This window comes from Bufo gargarizans, chromosome 5 (assembly GCF_014858855.1).
Source record: "Bufo gargarizans isolate SCDJY-AF-19 chromosome 5, ASM1485885v1, whole genome shotgun sequence".
In the NCBI taxonomy this organism is placed as follows: Eukaryota; Metazoa; Chordata; class Amphibia; order Anura; family Bufonidae; genus Bufo; species Bufo gargarizans.
In genome coordinates this window covers 360136904-360152456 of record NC_058084.1, presented here as the reverse complement: position 1 = coordinate 360152456, position 15553 = coordinate 360136904, and the positions used below count along the sequence as shown (strand labels likewise).

Here is a 15553-nt window from a genome sequence, read left to right as displayed (position 1 = left end):
GGAGATTATGTATAACCAGGACTCTTCTCGTGTAGATATGACTCTTTTTTTCAAAGCCTGGGCTGTAATGATTATGATGCTGGTTCTCAGCAATCACTTACTTTTAGCTGATGTGTGACACACCGCTGACATCAGCATTTCTATTACTACTTTATACTGCCCTCAGTACGGTCAGCATAAAGTTGATGACAGGTTCCCTTTAATTCTTCATTTCTTCTGCAGAGTCACTGCAGGGAAAGTAATCACTCCCAGCGCTCTCTGCCTAGTGAGAACAGATGATCTCTAGTCACTGGGTTGTTCTCTGAAAGAGACAACTTCACGTAGCAGGAAAAATAGTGCACCAGTTCCAGCAATCTACTGCTGCTAATAAGATATGGTTTTCTGACTTTCTGTTCACAGTTTAGCGATATTTTCATTGTAACCTATGATACAGACATAGTGAAAAAGCAAACCAGCAGCTGTCAGTACAGTACAGTCTATTAAAAGATTTCAGGGACAAAACAATTTCTCAAGAAAAAGGTAATCATTTCTTTGCAGACAGTGCGGCAGGTGTTCTAATGAGAAACTACTACAGATCTATTACCTGTTCAATGCTGGGCTTCTCGAATGGCGGACTTTCCAGAGATCCTTCCACCACTGGTTTCCCCATTTGCAGAATACATTTTCGTAAAAGCTAAATATGAAAGGTAAAATGTTAGATAAAATAGAAAGTATGCATTTTGAGCCTATCCTAGTTTATTAACTTGGGTGGGGGAGATTATATGCATTCATTCAACAATCCTACAAAACCTAAGATGTTTATAATGTACTAGTTTATAATTGTGATAAAGATGGCTTCATCATAAATTAAAGGAATCGGTCCCCAGTTTTATGCCACTCCACTTGAGGGCAGTATACATTGGTGGCAGACACGCTGAACAAAATGCTGGGTTAATGTCTTGAACTGCCCCAGCCACCGTTTTACTGAAATCTGTATAGAGTGACGCCAACGCAAGGGGTTAGGAAGGCGGTGAGATCCGGGAACTCATAAATATGATAACTCCCTGGCAAGTGTAGTGTTTTGTATGTACTAGGAGCTGTTCAATACGAATTTTAGCAAAAAGACATTTTGCTCAGAGTCTCAGGGTCTCTAAACGGGCGACTGATTCCCTCATACCATAATGATAACAATCCATATAAATGTAGAGGCTAAGTAAAATTCTCAAGTAATGGTTTTAGTATGGTATCGTCAGTGCTGGTCCTGAGGAACCATGTTGATTTTTTGATAACTTGTAGAGTAGCAAGAAGGCCAGGTCTGGATTAAATGGGTTGTCCAGGATTCCCTTCTACCTTAACCCCCCCTAAACAATCCTTGCTGGACCTGTGAATAGAAGCATACTTAATTGCTTCCCGTCACTCGGTTCAAACTGTCTGGATCCACTGCTGTATTCGCTGCATTTTGTTCCCTGCATGTAAACTTCCAGAAGGGACAGAGACACATGTGCTTTTGCAGCCAACGACTGGCCTCAGCGATGACATGTCCCATAATCGGCTCGTGACTGCAGTGATGTACTGCTTGCGAACACATCACCGTTGCAAATTCTGGACAACTCCTTTAAGGCATGGCACTCAAGTCATCTGACCAGATAAATGTATATGTAACAACATCAGACTGAGAACATCTCGCAGTACCTTAAAGAGATAGAAATAGACTTGTTTGGTATCAGCGTCTTCTTCCTTGTGTACACAAGTGAACAAGTATTCCACATCCAGTGCAATCCCCAGGAGTCTATTAATTTCCTCTTCCGATACATTCTCTAACTGGGAAACATGTGAAGCTGAAAGACAGTAAAGTGAAGAAAGAAATGATGCCGGGATATTGTCTTTTATAACGTAGATACACAGAGGCTAAGTGGTCCAGTTGGGTACATAGCGTGTTCACGATGACGATAAAGTGTCAACCTACAGATATAATTTAGCCAAATCTTACTGGACAGTGTTTCTCCAGAACATCTCATTATTAATGCAGTGCTGCCACAAAAAAAAAAGATTTTTCACGGCTATCCATCACACTGCATGATATCACAGAATCATATATCAAAGGGAATCTGTCACCTCTTTCCAGCGTGTAGTGAATGGCAATCCATTCTATTTCAGTTTACCATCATCACAACTAGGGATGAGCAAATCGCGTTCGGATTGCTGTATCTGAACCGGATTCTTTTAAAAACTATGTTAAGAATATCGCCTCTGTTCTACTGTAAAATGTATTGCTTCTGCGGAGGTCTTGCCTAAGTTTCAGCAAATATTGCGAGAATTACTTCGTCTTGACTCTATCACGTGTCACTTAATTTATTCGCATAAATTACTCTATCAAAATACGAAGCTGAACTCTGCTTGGTTAATGAGGCACGAAGCTGAGTTCGGCTTCGTATTTTGATACAGTAATTTATGCCAATAAAGTGACACATGGTAGAGGTGAGACGAAGTAAGTCTCGCGATATTTGCTGAAACTTCGGAAACACCTCTGTGAGGGCAATACACTTTACAATAGGATGGAGCCAGTATTCTTAACATAGTTTTCTAAAGAATCGGGTTTGGATACAGCAACTCAACCCTAATCACAACTCTACCTTTGTTAGCAATATTGCTGTTTCTGATCCAAGTGCCCGGCGGGCCATCAGTTGCAGGAACCCAAGCTCACCTCTTGCAAGTGCCCAAGCCCGGCTCCATGAAGAGCCCAAGCCCGCCTCTACTCAGTGCCCAGTGGCGCCCCTTCATGTCAAGAAAGGAAAGTGCTGATATGCAAATCAAGTATCTGGAGTAGAAATATGCATTGTTTGGGGTACTGAATACAGATGAAAAAATTCATTATGAGACCTGAGAACCCCTTTAATTCTGGACATTGTGCAAGTCTCAGAGGTTTGGTTCCCACTCCATAGACAGTCACAGCATATCTTATACTGTCTTTGGTCAGCAAACACTGTTAGGGCTATGTCCACCCAATCCTGCCAACCATCATATTAATTAACAGCCAATTCTGAGAGTAATATCTTGTTATTGTTTTGGCAGTGGGTGCGGAACCAATGTGTCAACCAACAGATTTGCATTTGGTCAAATCATAATGGCATTATCCTGCCAGTCCCCTCAAATTCAACCTTTACCCTCTATACAGGGATCTGAACTTCACTGCAGGAGAAACACCAGGCCGACAGCTCCTGCGTGGAGCCTGCGTGGAGTGACAGAGCCCGCCAGGAAGAAGGTAGCAGGCGGCGGGTCTAGGTCCCCAGGCGAAGTGGGTGGAGCAGTGGTGGCTCGCAGCCGCCGCTGTAACAGTTATTATAAAACTCTAAAGCTTGTTGTAATATCAGAACCTGGAACCAGAGTGTTGACTAACAAGAACTGTGGTGGCCAAACCAAACAGAAACTACACTGGAAACTCATCCATAAATGTAAGGTCACAACTTAAAAAACAGAAATTCTAAAATGAAGTCAGGCAGCTGCAGTATCTTGCATCGTAGAATTCAGGGTCAAATTCAGAGCCAGCAGATTAGCTTTCTCTTGTTATGCTTTAATTTTTCATCCTTAAGTCTATCTCCTCCGTTTACTTTCTTACATCTTAAAACTGCCTGGGCTCAAACTAGGCAGTAAGTAGGTCAACAGGTTCAAGTGACAATAACCTTTAAAGGCAATGCAAATACACTGAACAAATATATAAACGCAACACTTTCGGTTTTGCTCCTATTTTGCATGAGCTGAACTCAAAGATCTGAAACATTTTGTACATACACAAAAGACCTATTACTCTCAAATACTTTTCACAAATCTGTCTAAATCTGTGTTAGTGAGCACTTCTCCTTTGCTGAGATAATCCATCCCACCTCACAGGTGTGGCATATCAAGGTGCTGATTAGACAGCATGAATATTGCACAGGCGTGCCTTAGACTTCCCACAATAAAAGGCCACTCGGAAATGTGCAGTTTGATCACACAGCACAATGCCACAGATGTCGCAACGTTTGAGGGAGCGTGCAATTGGCTTGCTGGCTGCAGGAATGTCTACCAGAGCTGTCGCCCGTGCAATGAATGTTCATTTCTCTACCATAAGCCGTCTCCATGATCGTCGGAGACCAGCCACCCAGACAGATGCAGCAACAATCGGTTTGCATAAACATAGAATTTCTGTAAAAACTGTCAGAAACCATCTCAGGGAAGCTCATCTGCATGCTCGTCGTCCTCATCGGGGTCTGGACCTGACTGCAGTTTGTCATCGTAACCGACTTGAGTGGGCAAATGCTCACATTCGATGACGTCTGGCACGTTGGAGAGGCGTTCTGTTCACGGATGAGTCCCGGTTTTCACTGTTCAGGGCAGATGGCAGACAGCGTGTGTGTGCCGTCGTGTGGGCGAGCGGTTCGCTGACGTCAACGTTGTGGATCGAGTGGCCCATGGTGGCGGTGGGGTTATGGTATAGGCAGGCGTATGTTATGGACAACGAACACAGGTGCATTTTATTGATGGCATTTTGAATGCACAGAGATACCGTGACGAGATCCTGAGGCCCATTGTTGTGCCATTCATCCACAACCACCACCTCATGTTGCAGCATGATAATGCACGGCCCCATATTGCAAGGATCTGTACACAATTCCTGGGAGCTGAAAACATCCCAGTTCTTGCATGGCCAGCATACTCACCGGACATGTCACCCATTGAGCATGTTTGGGATGCTGTGGATTGGTGTATACGACAGCGTGTTCCAGTTCCTGCCAATATTCTGCAACTTCGCACATCTATAGAAGAGGGGCGGACCAACATTTCATAGGCCACAATCTACAACCTGATCAACTCTATGTGACGCAGATGTATTACACTGAGTGAGGCAAATGGTGGCTACACCAGATACTGACTGGTTTTCTGACCCCCCGCCCTCCCCCAGTAAGGCAAAACTGTGCACATTTCAGAGTGGACTTTTATTGTGGGAAGTCTAAGGCACACCTATGCAATATTCATGCTGTCCAATCAGCACCTTGATATGCGACACCTGTGAGGTGGGATGGATTATCTCGGCAAAGGAGAAGTGCTCACTAACACAGATTTAGGCAGATTTGCGAATTTGAGAGTAATGGTTCTTTTGTGTATGTAGAAAATGTTGCAGATCTTTGAGTTCAGCTCATGCAAAATGGGAGCAAAACCGAAAGTGTTGCATTTATATTTTTGTTCAGTGTAAAAATATCATGATTAATATATTCTAATCCTAGTAAAAGTCACAATAAAAAAATCTTTCTTACCAAGTGTGTGAGAACAACTACGACATGGCTCAGTGAGGCTCACAACTGTCTGCTGTAAATCCATTCTGGGTGGTGTGGGTGGGGGGTTGGGATTCTTCCATCCATTGCATTTACATGTTTCATCAGCCTGAAATATGAATAGATAATATTACTAGTATGTAATGCAAAAATGACTCAATGTATTGTTTGTAATGTCTTACTTTACAGGATAAGTTGATGAGAATGAGCAATTACAAGAACTTCACTTTCCTCACGTCTCTTGTTCAACATGGTGACAACTGATTTATTTTATTTTCCCAATTTTTGTTAGTAAGTTCTTACTGAACACCTCCGGTACCTAGTACGTTGGGCAACAGACAATCCACCTGAAGTGCTATATTTTCACTGGTAGCAAGACAAAGCAAAGGATGGAGACCTGATCTGAAGAACAGGAGTCACAAAACAACAGCTTTTTATGTTGCAATTCTTCTCTACGTCTCCAGTTTCAAAAGCCCTGATGATCGACTCCGGCTAGCCATACGTCTTGGTGAATACATTTGAAGTATCTTTGAAGAAAGACACAGAGTGCTGCAGTATTCCTTTTCTATTTCCTAAAGAGTATAATGCACCCTTATGCGCCTCTCATATGCTATGTTGCCCCTTTTACGGCTCCAACACAATATGGTGCCCAATGATATGCCCGTAACACCATATAATGTCCCTTATGTACTCGCAATGCAATTCAGTACACTGTCATGTACCCTGAACACAATATGGTGCCCCTTTACTGTCTTCACAATGAATACTCAACTAGCCCTTGTTCCCATGAAGAAGGAGGCAGATCTCTCCGTGCAGATCTGCTCCGGTCTGCCTGGCGGCTAGGCTCAGCAGGCATAATGACGTCACTTCACCATGCCTACCAGCACAAAACCACCAGTTGCAGAGTCAATAGTGGAGTGGGAAGCTGGCATATTCACCTGTATCTGTGTAGTGAGGATGCAGATGCAGGTGAAAGTGGTGCTACTGCCGGGGGCCCAGCTGCCAGGTTGTCTGGGAAAGATGCATTCTGTGCCCTATTGTTAAAGCGCCCCTGCAGCAAAGGGCCTCCTGATCTCTTGTGCCCCTTGTCTTTGTGTGGTTTGCTTGGTGATAATGACTGCCACTGCCTTTGTGATTTCTATGTGGCCAAATAGGTCATATTGAAAGAAGTCGTTTTGATAAGGGAACCCCATTCAATGAGGAAGGTGGCAGCTGTGAAGGGGAGGTTTAGTGGTTTAGAAAAATAAGGGGGTCATTTATTAAACAGAAATACGCCTATATTATGCTGTGTATTTCTGTTGCAGATTGCAGTGCAAAGGTGCATCGCACACTGCTAGATGCAACTTTTCCCCGCTTGCGCCAGGTCTAAAAAAGTAGGCATGGAGTGGGCGGGGAAGGGTACAGGCGGGTAGGCCCATCTCATTTACCATTTTCTACACCTGTTTTAGGCGTAGAAAATGGTCTAAATGTACCGAAGTTATGGAGAGGCGCAGGTGGATCCACTGAAAGCGCAGGTTCTAAAACGACGGTCTTAATAAAAAGATCACAGAGCATTATTAATCATGTTAATGCTCCGTGTCTCTGCTGTCCGGAACAGAGTTTGACTCTCTTTCGCGCAGCGGATTACCCGCACGGCGTCCGCTCGTGTGAAAGAGCCCTAAGGGGCACATTTATTAAGACCGTCGTGGCTTGGCTGTCTTTCACGCAGCAGATTACCCGCACGGCATCCGCTCGTGTAAAAAGAGCGCTTAGTGTTCCATTGTTTGGTCCATCTACGTTAAAGAATTCCCAAATATAACTATAATACAACCAAATGCATCTATAACGATATACGGTACATTCATCTGTAAAGGGGAACAGTTTACAGGGTATTTACACTTTTTAAGATACTTTCACATCTGACCCGGCTGCCAGTTCCGGTACAGCATGCAGCGATTTCTGTCTGGTCAACACTTGGCATTTTTGCCGGATTGCAGCTAGATCTCTGCCGGACCACTTTATAGTTAATGGGGCTGGCAGGCAATCCGATTGCATCTGGCAACAACCTGCCAGAATTGCTGCCGCATATGCGAAACTAGCCTAAACCATTCATCAGTGCAGCAAATTCCACTGCCTCACAAGTTAATTATTTCTATCAATTCTGATATTGATGGCCTATGCCCAGGAGAGGTTATCATTATCAGATGGGCTGGGGTCCGACACCCAGCACCCATGCCGATCTGCTGAACAGGTAGCGGGCGCTCCAGTGAGTGTCGCAGCCAGTGCAATCATGTTCATTAGTCACGTGGCCTAGGTGCAGCTCGGTGCCCTTCAAGTGAATGTGGCTAAGCTGCAATACCAACATGGCTGCTATACAATGAACAGCGCGGTGCCTGGCAAGCTGAAGGCCTGAGGATAGGTCACCAAAATCTTAATCTCAGAAAGCCCCTTTAAAAAGTTAATTTTACTTTGGCTTTGTTTTCATTTTTTTTTTACAGCACAATATAAAAAATGAGAATGGTTGCCGATTGCCAATGCAACATTTTAATGTCTGCACTTAAATATTCCATGGACTGCAGAGAAATCCTATCCTGTAATCTTTCTATTTAACAGTAACCATTAGGTTTATTCATCGACATATAAAATAATGGATGCCTGGCAGTTTTTACTCTAGCAAATTAATACAACAAAGTATCACAGTAAGAAGTGATGGAGAGAGGGCACAAATTAATGGCATTCCATTCACACTCAGTCAGGCTAATTAAAGGCTTGGTTAGCACTTTCCTGAAAGGCACTAAAAGAGCTCAGAAACACAACCGCAAGCCTCCAGAGAGGGGCGCCACTGGGATATGGTTATAATGTGCACCTACACCAAAACATAGTCATCTAAGGCCCCCTTCACACTAGCGGTAATGAGTTCCGGTATTGAGTTCCGTCATAGGGGCTCAATACCGGAATAAAAATGCTTCAGTTTTGTCCCAGTGCATTCTGAATGGATAGCAATCCGTTCAGTATTCATCAGGATGTATTCAGTTCAGGCCCTTTTACGGTATTTGGCCGGAGAAAATACCGCAGCATGCTGCAGTATTTTCTCCGGCCAAAATCCCAGAACACTTCATTTCCATTGAAATGTATTAATGCCGGATTCGGTACCAAGTGGTCTGGAAAAACGGTTCCGGTTTCCCGGTCTGCGCATGCGCAGACCTTTAAATCTGTTAAAAAGATAAATACCAGATCCATTTTTTCAGGATGACAATGGAACGACGGATCCCGTATTGCAATGCATTTGTCAGACGGATCTGGAAACAAATGATATCCGTTTGCACACGGATTTCCAGATCCGTCAGGCAGTGACGGCAACGGAAGTTCCTGCCGGATTCTTCTAACGCTAGTGTGAAAGAACCCTTACATACACTCACCTAAAGAACTATTATGAACACCATACTAATACGGTGTTGGACCCCCTTTTGCCTTCAGAACTGCCTTAATTCTAAGTGGCATTGATTCAACAAGGTGCTGATAGCATTCTTTAGAAATGTTGGCCCATATTGATAGGATAGCATCTTGCAGTTGATGGAGATTTGAGGGATGCACATCCAGGGCACGAAGCTCCCGTTCCACCACATCCCAAAGATGCTCTATTGGGATGAGATCTGGTGACTGTGGGGGCCATTTTAGTACAGTGAACTCATTGTCATGTTCAAGAAACCAATTTGAAATGATTCGAGCTTTGTGACATGGTGCATTATCCTGCTGGAAGTAGCCATCAGAGGATGGGTACATGGTGGTCATGAAGGGATGGACATGGTCAGAAACAATGCTCAGGTAGCCTGTGGCATTTAAACGATGGCCAATTGGCACTAAGGGGCCTAAAGTGTGCCGAGAAAACATCCCCCACACCATTACACCACCACCACCAGCCTGCACAGTGGTAACAAGGCATGATGGATACATGTTCTCATTCTGTTTACGCCAAATTCGGACTCTACCATTTGAATGTCTCAACAGAAATCGAGACTCATCAGACCAGGCAACATTTTTCCAGTCTTCAACAGTCCAATTTTGGTGAGCTCGTGCAAATTGTAGCCTCTTTTTCCTATTTGTAGTGGAGATGAGTGGTACCCGGTGGGGTCTTCTGCTGTTGTAGCCCATCCGCCTCAAGGATGTGCGTGTTGTGGCTTCACAAATGCTTTGCTGCATACCTCGGTTGTAACGAGTGGTTATTTCAGTCAACGTTGCTCTTCTATCAGCTTGAATCAGTCGGCCCATTCTCCTCTGACCTCTAGCATCAACAAGGCATTTTCGCCCACAGGACTGCCGCATACTGGATGTTTTTCCCTTTTCACACCATTCTTTGTAAACCCTAGAAATGGTTGTGCGTGAAAATCCCAGTAACCGAGCAGATTGTGAAATACTCAAACCGGCCCGTATGGCACCAACAACCATGCCACGCTCAAAATTGCTTAAATCACCTTTCTTTCCCATTCTGACATGATAGTAATGGTTTTGATTGATGGAGGCTCATCTGTAATGTAAAGATTGTCTAAAGAAATACATACAACTAGCAGTGAAAACACACTAGATGCAAATGATTATACCACGTGAGCAGAGGATCCTATCACAGAGCCGTAGGTCAATAAAATCTATCCGATAAAATGTGCAACAAAATCAATCTTGACAAAAACCAAATTCATATTAAGGCAAATACAAGGAAAGGGAGGATTTAGCAAGCCTTGCACTTGCCATTCTGGCTTTAAAAAGTCACAAAGGAGTGCTTTTGCAACTTTTTGGGCTTATTTTGCACATAAATGTGCCACTTTTTACATTTTATGCCACTCACTCCAGTTTTGAAAAGTGGATGGGAAAGTGGTCATGGTTAGCCATGCTAATTAGTGTCCTTCCAGACTTAAAATCGCTGCAACTTTAAAAAAAAAGTCGTGAAAAAACAAGGAGCAAATTCACTCCAATAGGCGAGGAAAGAGTTAAAAAGAAATTGGAGTAGCTTTTCTAGGCACAAAAGTTTTAGGTTTAAAGATCTGCCAAATTTAACAAACAACGTGCAACATTTTGTAAACTTGGCGCAAAATACTCCAACACAGACTGAAGCAAAACTGACTACACTTATTACCCTCATGGTAATTTCCTCCAACCCCCCCAAAAAAGGTCCACAGTGCCACTGCTATGAAACAATTCACATTCAGCCCCAGGCAGACAACACTTTACTTTATTTTTTGCTGTATACCGGTGTGCACTATTCTGCTGCATGTGTCTGCTTTTTGTTCCATATTGTTTATATGATGCACGCAGGCTGCCCCACAATTTTTTAAATACAGTTCGTGCCCATCCACCTCCTTATATTTAGTGTTCGAAAAATAAGTTCACTCCATGACAGCTCCACCTCACAATTTAAAGGACTTAAAGGAGTTTTTTGTCTGTATGTTTTTTAGATAAGGAGCAGAAAGATATAAAAAATGAAAGAAGCATTACTCACCGCACCGATCCTCTGCTCTTGACATTCCAATACTAACCAGGTTACCCATTCAGTCAATCACAGGCTGCAATGGGGACCTACGTAAGCCAATGACTGGCTGAATGGGCATCTCCTCAGGAAGCTGAGACTAATGGGGACGAGGAAACTATTGGAATAGTAGTGGTGGGGAATCAGTGTCGGGATTCGAACCCGTGACCAGCCACATCCCAGGCAGTAGCCCTGCTTACTAGGCTACCATCCTCTCTGGACATTCCTCCCTGAAACCTATTATGTAACCTCAGTCTTGCCAAGCCTTGCTCATCACCCTTGATTCCCCACACCTGATACTTCCCTATATAAGTCCAGCCCCTTGCACTCTAGCTTGCTGATTATTGAGCTCCTGAGCCTTGATCAAGCTTCTCCTCATCTGCTGCTCTTGCTACTACTGGAAGTCCACTGCTGACCAGGAATTGTCTACCGACTACTCTTCTGCTTTGCCCCTACCTACTGAACTGCTACCACCGTTGCCATCCGGATTGTCTGACCTCGCTTACTGCCGCCTGCCCTGACCCACCGCCTGCCTACCGACTACTCTTCTGCTTTGTCCCTACCTACTGAACTGCTACCACCGTTGCCATCCGGATTGTCTTACCACGCTTACTGCCGCATGCCCTGACCCACCGCCTGCCTACCGACTACGCCTCTGCCAGACTTCCTGCACCTACTACCTGCCTGTGGTCCTTGCCACTGGGCTCCACTCCTACCTCCAGCCAGCTGTCCTCTGACTCAGGTGAGCCTGTAGGACTGTTACAGAATAATCAGCCACACTATGGAGTCCGCAATGGCCACTCTGCGTAAGCAGGTCTCTGAACTTCAAGAATTTGGTACTACATATCAGGAGAAATTTGCCCAGCTCCAAGTCGTAGTCCAAAGCCAACAGAGCGAGATTATTGAACTACAGAGGCAACTCCTGGACGTCCGCGGCACGGCTGCAGACACCCGCATGCCACTCCCATCAAGATTCTGCAGTGACAGACGCCAGTATCGGGGGTTTCTAAACCAATGCCGCATGTATTTTCAGATGTACCCGGCCCCCTTCACCACCGAGAAAAAGAAGGTGCTATTCATGGTCAATCTCCTGACGGATGAAGCATTAGCATGGGCATCACCATACGTGGAGACTAACAGTCAGCTCCTGAACAACCTAAACAACTTCATCACCGCAATGAGCCAAGTCTTCGACGACCCCAACCGCTGTGCGACAGCCGAGGCGCGACTACATAGTCTGCAGCAAGGGAGACGTTCCGTCGCCGAATACACCGCTGAGTTTCGCCGTTGGGTCACGGACACCACCTGGAACCCAGCGGCACAGAGGAGCCAATTCCGGCGAGGCCTGTCCGAATTAATAAAGGACGAACTTGCCAGAGTTGAGGCCCCGGACGATCTGGATGACTTCATTCAGTTATGCATCCGGATAGATCAGAGACTCTCCGAGAGGAAGAAAGAAAGACTCTGGTCCTTGGACCACAGACCCACTTATTCCTTCTCTTCCACCGCCCAGCGCGACCCCCAGTCAGCAACTGAACCTATGCAGGTCGACGCTCTACGTAGGTCTCTATCCACAGCTGAGAAGGAGAGACTGGTGGCCGAAAACCTCTGCCTCTACTGTGGGGAGCCGGGTCATTTTGCCATCAAATGTCCTCATAAGATCCGAAAGACTATTGCCGTCACGGAACTAAAGGAGCAACCACAGACTCCAACCCCACCAGCAGCCCCTGAAAATAACAACACGGCGGCTCATGGATCCCACTTCATCGTCCCCATCCTCATCGAGATTGAGGGGCGACAACTCCCCTGTTCAGCGATGTTAGACTCCGGGGCGGGAGGCAACTTCATGGACCTAACCTTCGCCCGCGAAAAGAATATTCCACTGACAATCAAGGCAGCCCCCGTTGACCTGGAAACCGTCGACGGATCTCCACTCTCCTCGGGGCCGGCCACTCACGAGACCACCGAACTACAACTCCTCATAGAACCAGATCACCGTGAAAAGATCCACTTCTCTCTGATCGCCTCCCCGAAGTTCCCAGTGATCTTGGGCATCCCATGGTTGGCCACCCACAACCCCTCGGTGGACTGGGAAACCCGCTGCATACGATTCCCGTCCGAGTTCTGCTCGCTAAATTGCTCCCACAAACCCGTCCTTCCACCCGAAGACACCACCATCTCAAAACTATCCGTCAAGGATCTGCTACCCTCTCAATACCGCGAGTTCCAGGATGTCTGCGACAAGAAAAACGCAGACAAGCTGCCACCACACCGACCCTACGACTGCCCTATAGAACTGTTGCCCGGGGCCGAAATACCCTTTGGCAGTATCTACTCCCTCTCAGAGCCTGAACTCAAGGCTCTGAAAGAGTACCTGGACGAGGACCTGAGGAAGGGGTTCATCCGGCCCTCCACCTCCCCCGCGGGAGCCCCCTTTTTCTTCGTAGAGAAAAAAGACTCCTCCCTGCGTCCCTGCATAGACTACAGAAAGCTTAACGACATAACCGTAAAAAACCGGTACCCGCTCCCACTGATTTCAGAACTCCTTGAGAGACTCCGGGCAGCGAAGATCTTCACTAAACTCGACCTTCGAGGGGCCTACAACCTCGTCCGAATCCGCCCTGGGGACGAATGGAAGACCGCCTTCCGGACACGTTATGGTCATTTCGAGTACCTGGTCATGCCTTTCGGACTCTGCAATGCTCCCGCCACCTTCCAGCACTTCATTAACGACGTCCTCAGGGACATGCTGGATCTGTTTGTAGTCGTTTACCTGGACGACATCTTGATCTTCTCTGAAGACCTCGAGCAGCACCGCGAACACGTCCGCAGGGTACTGCAGAGACTCCGACAGAACTCTCTCTATATCAAGCTAGAGAAATGCGAGTTTGAGCGAACCACCACTCAGTTCCTCGGATACATCATCTCCCCAGAGGGCCTAAGTATGGACCCGGGGAAGGTCCAAGCTGTGATGAACTGGCCCGTTCCGAAAAACGAGAAGGAGATACAAAGATTCATTGGCTTCGCCAACTTCTATCGGAAGTTTATCCGGAACTTCTCCAAGGTCATAGCACCAATCACCCAACTCACCAAGAAGGCAGTCCCCTTCTCCTGGACACCCGAGGCCCAGGAGGCCTTCACCAAGTTGAAACTCCTCTTCACTTCTGCCCCAATCCTAATCCACCCGAACCCCGAGCTCCCATTTACAGTCGAAGTGGATGCATCAGACTCCGCGGTGGGGGCAGTTTTGTCACAACGGACAGGGGAGAAGATGCTATTACACCCGTGCGCATATTTCTCCCGCCAGATGTCCCCCTCCGAGAAGAACTATGACATCGGGAACAAAGAACTACTGGCGATCAAGGATGCCTTCTCTGAGTGGAGACACCTGCTGGAGGGAGCCACCAACCCCATAATCGTACTAACTGACCACAAGAACCTCGAGTTCATCCGCAGCGCTAAGAGACTCTCAGCCAGACAGGCCAGATGGAGCCTATTCTTTTCCCGCTTCAACTTTCTCATCACCTATCGCCCCGGATCAAAAAACGGCAAGGCTGACGCCCTCTCCAGAATGTTTTCCGAGCCCTCACAGAGTAACAAGGGCCAAAATAACATCTTACCTGAGAGAAGGGTCGTAGGGGCCACCTACTCTAAAGAACTCCTGGGCACAATCAAAGAAGGATATGAAAATGACCCCTTCCTCGCCCACCCCACAGGGAATATCAGCCTTACGTTTAAGAACGGTCATTGGTTTCATCAGGACCTACAACTATATGTACCAGAAATCGCACGGCTCAAGGTGCTCAAACTCAACCATGACTCCAAGCTGGCCGGCCATTTTTGCACAAGAAAGACCCAGGAGCTTGTCTCCCGCTCCTTCTGGTGGCCAACATACAAAGGAGGACATCAAGAGGTACATCTCCTCATGAGCGGTCTGTGCCCGCAATAAGACTCCTCGTTCCTCTCCCGTGGGTCTGTTACAACCCCTCCCTATTCCCTCCCGCCCATGGGGCTCGATCTCCATGGACTTTGTGGTAGACCTTCCTCCTTCAAAAGGGATGAACACCATCCTGGTCGTGGTCGACCGTCTCACCAAGATGGCCCATTTCATCCCCTACAAAGGCATACCCACCGCCAAAGAGACGGCCGATCTAATTCTCAGAGAGGTCTTCAGGCTGCATGGGATCCCGGACGACGTGGTCTCCGACCGAGGCGTACAATTTGCCTCAAAGTTCTGGAAGAACTTCTACCTGGCGCTCGGGGTTAAAGTGAACCTGTCCTCTGCTTTCCACCCTCAGTCAAACGGGCAGACTGAGAGAACTAATCAGACCCTAGAGCAGTACCTACGCTGTTTCAGCTCCCACCTGCAGGATGACTGGCTTGACCATCTCCCCACGGCCGAGTTCGCCTACAACAATGCTGAGCACAGCTCAACCAAGCACAGCCCCTTCTTTGCTAACACAGGCTCGCACCCGGTGTTCATTCCCCACCTGCCCGTCGCCTCCACCCTCCTAGCAGTGGCCGAACGCCTAACAACCCTACAGGAGGCACAAAAGAACATTATAGACAACCTCCACCTCGCCCAGAGGCGTTTTAAACAGGGAGCAGACAGACGTCGCAAACCCACCCCGGGCTTCCATGTGGGAGACAAGGTGTGGCTGTCCACCAGGAACCTCAGATTGAAGGTCCCCTCCAAAAAGTTGGCCCAAAGATACATGGGTCCGTTCCCGATCACCGCACAAATCAATGAGGTCACGTTCCGGCTCGA

General features: G+C 46.7%; 1 protein-coding gene across 2 annotated transcripts in view; it reads right to left on the bottom strand.

The window, feature by feature from the left end:
- The window catches only part of KAT2B (lysine acetyltransferase 2B), a 120691-nt gene that overhangs the window by 72287 nt on the left and 32851 nt on the right, over nucleotides 1-15553 (bottom strand). For both annotated transcript variants that reach the window (XM_044294495.1, XM_044294498.1), the window contains exons 2-4: nucleotides 5271-5397; nucleotides 1672-1817; nucleotides 584-673 (exon numbers count right to left, since the gene is read on the bottom strand). In XM_044294495.1, coding sequence (XP_044150430.1) covers nucleotides 584-673; nucleotides 1672-1817; nucleotides 5271-5397 — 363 coding nt within the window. The remainder of the gene's footprint in view (nucleotides 1-583; nucleotides 674-1671; nucleotides 1818-5270; nucleotides 5398-15553) is intronic.